General features: G+C 46.1%; 1 protein-coding gene across 1 annotated transcript in view; it reads right to left on the minus strand.

Moving 5' to 3' along the window:
• CNGB3 (cyclic nucleotide gated channel beta 3) overlaps positions 1 to 7476 on the minus strand; it is a 101863-nt gene that overhangs the window by 28411 nt on the left and 65976 nt on the right. The window contains 2 exon segments of the mRNA XM_006924108.2: positions 1569 to 1728; positions 4316 to 4457. Of these exon segments, the coding sequence (XP_006924170.2) occupies positions 1569 to 1728; positions 4316 to 4457 (302 nt within the window).

Raw genomic sequence — 7476 nt, forward strand, 5'->3', positions numbered from 1 at the left:
GCAGAAAGAAGAAACAAACAAAGCACAGAAGCTCCGAGGCTGTAGGTGACTCACTCAATTGTGCATAATTGGGGGCTGGCTCGGCTGGGAATGGAATCTAAAGAAGAAATGTGCTGAGTGAGCCAATTCAAATTATTGTTATTTACTTGCTTATTAACTCAGTGAAGAATATGAATACACGAGAAATTTCTCTACCTGTGAATTAAATAACGGGCCTTTGGGCTGATAAAACGTTCCATAAACAAACTGCCCATTCTTAGTGTCCAGTATTGCTCCCAGTTCGAGAGTTGATTATTTTGATGTTTTCTTATATCCATTTAGAAAAGAAAAAATTACTATATTCTATCCTCATTTCGATTCTAAATATGGAGATGCTTTCTAAACAGCACGGCTCCTTGTGGCTTTTCGGGGGTGGGTTGTAGGCCCCTGTGCTGGGAGAAGGGGGCGGTGATGGCTCCTCTGCTGCTCCCGCCCCGTGTGAGATGCCTAGGAGCAGCCGCGGGGCCTGCAGGGGAAGGCCCGGGGGCCTCAAATTTGGGAGGAGTCTCTAAACGTGGGGCTGGGACCTCTTAACAGTGGCAGAAAAGTGAAGATAAGTTATGAAGTAGTCACAGGGACATAAAATACAGCATCGGGAATATGGTTAACAATACTGGGGCCGAGACTAATTGGGGGTCACTTCATAAATTATATAAATGACTAACCACTGTGCTGTACGCCCGCAACTAAGAGAATACTGAATGTCAGCTGTAATTGAAAAATGAGTAAATAAACAAATAAGGCTCTGCTGTCAACAACCAGAGGCTCTTATCTGCTCTACGAGCCTCTGTGATCTGAGAATCACACTGGAGCTTGCGTTCTGGGAGCACTAGCGTTTTTGGCTTCTCTGTGGCACTTTTTATATAGGAAGGAACAAACAGTTGAATCTGATTATTGTCAATGAGCATATTATCCTTTACATGTATCATTTAATAAAGATTATTCTAAACTCCAGCATTACAGCACTAATAGTTGGCACCATGAATTGCTGAGGGTCTCCTGCAGCGGGGTGGCCTGAGAGCTATACCTTCTGGATGTGCCCTGGGTGACAAGGTTACACCTAGAAAGCATCCCAGGTTGACTGAGCAAGTCTGAGCTCCATTAGGTTATCTGCTGGCTCCGTGCCCCTAGCCAAATTTTTCAGTTAGGAGCCTCCATTTCCTTGTTTATAAACCTCAGTGCCCAGGGATTCAAGGCACCTAATTTTCCCAAATGTGTGTGTGTGTGTGTGTGTGTGTGTGTGTGTGTGTGTGTGTGTAAAGATTATGTGAAGCAATATGTGTAATTCCTAGCATTTGGTAGTCATTGAAAAAAATTTAGCTTCTGTTCTTCCAGGATTTGCATAACTAGTAAGTTAAGGCTGGATATTTAAGAAAAAAAATCCCATGGTATTAAATTAATGCTCTAAAGGTCATTTAGCTGTTTTTCAATCTTCCGTTCAAATCCATTCAGTCTCCGCTTATACCTTATGGGACTTTCACCACATGACATGGTTTGCAGGGATGTGGCGAGTAATTTGCCATGCTTACCCAGCATTCTCTGAGAGTCCCACGTGTATTCATACCAGGTCCGAACCCGATTCTGCACGCTCTTGGGAATGGAATAATTGTTCATGTAGGCGATGGTGTGATCCATGCAGATCCGGAAGCTGTTCTGATTGGCTGTTGCTGCTCCAATCACATCTCGCATCTAAAACCAAATGTGGTCACTTCCACAAACGGCAGAGGAACTGGAGGAGTTACGAAAAGCCCAGCCGAGTTAAGTTTTCCCGTGATACATTCCATTGTATACTCTGGCCACTTGGTTTTTATCACACTGATACTGGGTCCTGACTCAATCACTTCTACAAAATATTGGGCAAATCGTATCCTCTTTCTGACCCAGTAACGAAACAGTAAGACCCGTCTCATCTCCCATATGAGGTTTCTGTGACGATTCAACATATAATGCATGTGACTACACAAAATTCTTTGAAAACTTGTACATTATTGCAAAGACGTTAGTTGACTTTTAAAAAATTACCTAGCTTGTGCTTATGCAAGGAATGTGTAAAGAAAGTGAGCCATTATCTGGCAGAGTGGCTAGTCTATTTTGGTGAGTCTCACTTTGAAAGCATCCTTTATAGATTATCCAGTGTGGCTGGCTGTATAGACGCAATTCATCATGAAATTGCAACCTCTGTAGTTCCCTTTGTGTTGTTTAGACAGATAAAATCAAATCTCATCGTGCTTAAGGCACAGTATTCAGCAGAAGTTGAAATGCGCTGGAATTACTGAGGCATCATCCACTGCTGTGACAATCCTTAAAGAACTGTCAGGTTTTAGTTCTTGGATGTTTATAACTCAACCATAAAAACCCACTCTAGGTTAAAAGCTGATCTTAAAGGTTTCAGCACAAAAAAAGATATATAGCTCGACTCTTCCCCTCACACAGAGGGAAGCAAGTGGCTGTAAATTTGCTTTGACTGAGGGTTTATTACGGGGAGGAGAGCCAGGGACTCACACTCACACTCTTAAGACTTTGCTCGTTCATTTGTGGTAGCTGAGCCTTTTCTGCTTATGGAGAAATGGCTCATTCTTTGAGGTCTAGCTTAAGTGCTCTTTTGTGATGGCTTCTTCGGCTTCCATTTTAGAGTGAATAATAAAAGTTATCCAAACTGTCTGCTGAGCAGCCATGCAGATAGCCAGCCTGGAGGCGTCCTCGTCGGCCTCTGCCTTCCTTGTGGGGCTCCTCTAAGCGCCTTCCGCAACCTCAATGCCCAGGCCTCCTTTCTCCCAGCTGCACCTGGCGGCTGACCAAGGTAGCGAGTCTTCTAGGGCGTGAGAAAGGGGCATGAGGGGTGGGGCTGGGAGATTTAATAGAGTTTTAAATTGGGAACCAAAGAACGTTAAAGGCATTACTGATCGGTGCCGAGGGCCTAGAATTTGCAGTGACAGTGCTCTGAGCAGTGTGCGTGCTGGCTCTGGTGGTGCGGGGGTTGAGGAAGATGGCTATTCTGGCTATTCCGGGATGGGGTCAAGGGCAGCGAAGTGCACGAGGGTGTGAGAGGGAGAGAACAGCAGTCTTTGTGAGTTGATAAGAGAACTGACCATCACAGTGAAGAGGTAACAATCAGGCCCTGGGGCCGTTCTCGGTGTGGTGCTAGGTGGGGATTTTGGATTCTGTCCCAGGCCCTCTTGCTCTCTTCTGTTCTCCTCAGCATCTTTGTTCATGGCGCAAGGTCAAGGCGCAAGTCTCTGCCTCCTGCCCGATCTTTGTCTCCAGCTGCAGTCCCACCCCCTCGGTGCCTGTGGCTCTCCCAAAGACCTTGTTAAAATGCAGGCTTTAACTCTGCAGGTCCTGGGTAGGGCCTGAATTCTGAATTTCCCAAGTGATACTGTGCTGCCGGTCTGGGGACCGCACTTGGAGTAGCAAGAATACTGAACGGAGCTAGACATAGTTTTTAATCTTGGAAAAAACTGCATTGGACATAGTGAGGGCAAATACCTGTCATTTTACTGTTATTATCCATGCTACTTTGTATGGCTCTAGCAGGTGACTGTGTGAATGACACACATGAATTAGGGTGCCTCTTAATCTCTTTAAGCTGGAGTTTCCTTGTCTGTAAAACTGAGAAAACACTGAATGTGACATGACTACCTCACATATATTCTATGAGACAAAATTAAATAATATGACTTTTGCAATTTATATTCAAATTAATTTGAATAACATTTCTCTCTAACCGGCCTATTTTCAATCACTGTTAATGCAACCTCCCCAGATGTTAAGATTATGACATTTTATACTTACAGTTTTTAACTGCTTGGTGTTTGTCTTCCCAAACCTAAATATTTTCTAAATAGTTTCTTTGACAAGTCTCTCTCCACTCTATTACCATGTTCGGGCTGGAGCTGCCATACACCTGTGTATCTATATTGACCATGTTTTTCACTTTCTGTATTCTGATGCTTCGCTATCGGAGACTACCCCGCCCAGAGTTAGCTAATTCCTAGAGATACCTGGACACTCTGCAGGGAGTGCACCTGTCACACACCAGCCGACCGACCTCGAGCCTGCCCTGTCGGCTCCCACACTCCCTGTCATGCCCGCCTGCCCTAGTCACCCCGGGGCCAGGCCCCGTGCACATCCTCCTCCAAGTCATTAAAACAGGTCCAAGTTAGTTTTAAAAAAGCACCATATAGATTTCGATTTTTCCTCTGTAAAGTTTATAAAGACTTGCTAGGTTTTTAAAAATGACAACATTATGTATCTAGGGATTCGCATCTTAATTTACCTGACCAATTAGGCTGGAGAACACAAAAACTCCCAAGAAGAAATTCAGCAGTTGAAAAACGATTTCGAATGAAGTGTGCGGATCTGGAAGGCCTCCAATGGTAATCAAACTTCGGACTGCCCAGTAGTAACACCTCAGATACCTGTGCAGAGAGAAAATACTCATTTTGCTTTTTACCGTAACTTTAAAATTACCCCTATGCCCGGGCGTGTAGATTACTACATCATAACACATTTCCTCCTAATTAAGATTCTCTTCCTATAGGCTGCATTTGCGAACACCACGTGAGCTAATGTAACCTTGCTGACAAACACTGTGAAATGACTCAGCAAACCCAAGGAGAGTGTTTACGGCTCTTCCACTTCTCTCTCATTGCAAAACATAGCACCCCAATATCTAATGGTACAGACCAACAACTGCTGGTCAGGCTCATAATTCTGTGCCACGGCAGTCTGTGTGCAGCCCAGCAGAGATGGCTTGTCTATGCCTGTGACCAGCTGGCCCTCTGCTGGGGCGACCTGACTGAGGCTGGAGCCTCAGGTGCCTGGGGCCTGGACTGTGACTGCTGACTGGGTTCCCCCGTCCTCCACGTTCGGTCCACGGAATGCTGGGAGATGATGGAGAGTTCGCTGGCGGTCTCTGCCCACTGGGGCCAGGCACAGAGCCCCCGCGCCTGGGCACCCTCCCCCGTGAGGAGGGTGCCAGGAGCATTGTCTGTTTCAGCCCCCCGTTCCAACACAGAGCTCCTGAAGACCCTGTAGTTTCCTGGGTTGGGGTGGGCGTTGTTCCTGGGTGGCTCCTGGATGAGGGCTGGTCACCAAAAAGACTAAGATCTGCCAGAAGCTTGGCGTTTTCTCATGAACGTGGCTGAACGTGGAGTCAGTGATCAGTCATGCCCACATGATGAAGCTGCCATAGGGTCCCAACGTACGGGGTCTGCAGAGCTTCCTGGTCGGTGACCGCACGGAGGTGCCGGGAGAGAGGCACGCCCCAGTCCTGGGGAGGGCGCGGGAGCTCTGAGTCGCTTCCCCGTCCCTGACCCTGTACATCTCTTCCATCTGGATGTGCGTCTGTGACCTTTATCATGGCCTGTAATAAACTGGTAACTGTAAGCATGGGCTTCCCTGGGTTCTGTGAGCCACTTCAGCAAATCAGGTGAACTCAAGGAGGGCGGCCACTGGATCCTCTGATCTACAGCCAGTTAGTGAGAAGCACAGGTGACAATCAGGGTTTTCTACTGGTGTCTAAGGTGTGTGTGTGTGTGTGGGGGGGGTGCTTTGGGCAGTCAGGTAAGACTGAACCTTTGACCTTTGGAACCTGAGGCTATTTCTGGGTAGATAGTGTCAGAATTGGGTTAAACTGTAGGGCACCCAGCTAGTGTCTGCGAATTGCCTGGTGTGGGGAAGACCTCGACACATTTGGTGGCCAGTGGTGTCAGAAAAGAAGTGTTCTTTGTGACAATAAAGGAGACACACAGAGAAGAAATACGTAGTAGGGAAGAACTGGGATTTTCTCTACTCGGGAAAGAAAACCCTGAGTTTTCTCTTTACAAACACCCGAGATGTCCTCTCACATATCTGCGCCTGCGCTGGGATGGCTGAACAGCCGGGGCCGGCGCGGTCTCTCTCTCCATGAAGCCCAGCAGGACCAGCCAGGCTTCCTCACAGCGCAGTGGGCTCGGGGCCGCTGGGCTTCTTGCGTAGCGGCTCGTGTTCCCCAGGTGGTGGCTGTAAGGCTTCTTTCAACTCAGAAGGCCCATAACATCTTAGTCTCTTGCCACATCCTATTTGTCTATCGACACCAAGGCCAGCCCAGATTCAAGGAGAGGGGTGTTTGAATCCACTTCTGAATGAGAGGAAGAGCAAAGAAATGGAGCCATTTTTAAACTACCATGCTAGGGAGGGGAGGGCTCTCCTAGAGCTCAAGGCTCTTTGTGCGGATGGGAGAGCCTCTTGCAGTTTGGATCCAATCGTTTTTACTGGTGGAAAATACTGCAGGTGCATCTGTCTCCTCTCTCTCTTCTGCCCATGTCTTATTATTGAATATGTAAACCATGGCAGAGGTAGAGGAGAGCTGTCTTAAAAGGAAAATTGCTCTTAGACGTGATTAGTGATTTACCTAGAAATTTAGTATTGAAGGAAACCAAGTATACTCAGAAATATACTTGGTAAAGATTCTGTACTTAACTTGAGCAACTGCAAATGGAGAGTCTGAGATCATTACAGCCCAAGTAGGAGGAGAATCAGGAGCCAGGGCAACGGAAGGGAACACGGAAAAGATGTGGACAGAACATGCGACACTCACCAAGCTACACTGGCTAAGGGTTTCACGGTGTCCGTGGTGAGGCGGTATGGGTGCTGGTGCCACAACCCTCTGGGTGTACATGGTGATTTTTGTGCACGGCCAGGGGTCCTGTTAGGAATGTTCCGTATAGTTCTGATGACAGGTCTGGGCCAGACATTCCTACTGAAGCCTTAAGGAACAAGGTTCTATCTATAGAACCATCTCCGCATAGAGAGGCTCTTGGGTTTAGTCAGTCCCAGATCATTACCCTATGGTCCAAGCAGACACGGACAAGGAGAGCTTTGTACAGAATCCTGCCCTAGCCAGCATTTCATTTCTGGTCTGGGTATGCCACATGTACTATTAGCACTTTAAGTAACTGTATATTAGTCTTTGACAGAGTGGTCTTTTTCTTATGAAAATAATTTACCACTTTTAGATGTTCAAGTACTAAGAAGTTGAAGTTTACAAAGAAAGAATCAAACTGCAGTTGAAGTCAATATTCAAATAAAAAAATCTAGGAAAAAATCACTCATTTTGAATTCAATATCTTTTGAAGGACATTGGTTTTTTCTTTTTTTTTTTTTTAAACCTGGTGGATATAGGAAGAGAAAATTACTGTGCCAAGAGAAAAAAAATATTACCACTCTGTAATTTTTTCTAGCAGGCTCCCCTGGACTTGCTAATATTAGCGTGAACTTGCTGTCAAAGAGAACCACCTTGAAGAAGCATGGAATAAATTTTACGGATTGCATTTTAACTTTCGAATTCCAATTTACAATTACTCGTTAACTGATTTATTTTGGCCCCGGGTCCCAGACCTGTGGGTCCCTTTAAATTAAGGCACTTTGTTGAACCCAATACCACTCAAGAGTAGG

The sequence above is a fragment of the Pteropus alecto genome, unplaced genomic scaffold (genome assembly GCF_000325575.1).
Source record: "Pteropus alecto unplaced genomic scaffold, ASM32557v1 scaffold87, whole genome shotgun sequence".
Taxonomy (NCBI): Eukaryota; Metazoa; Chordata; class Mammalia; order Chiroptera; family Pteropodidae; genus Pteropus; species Pteropus alecto.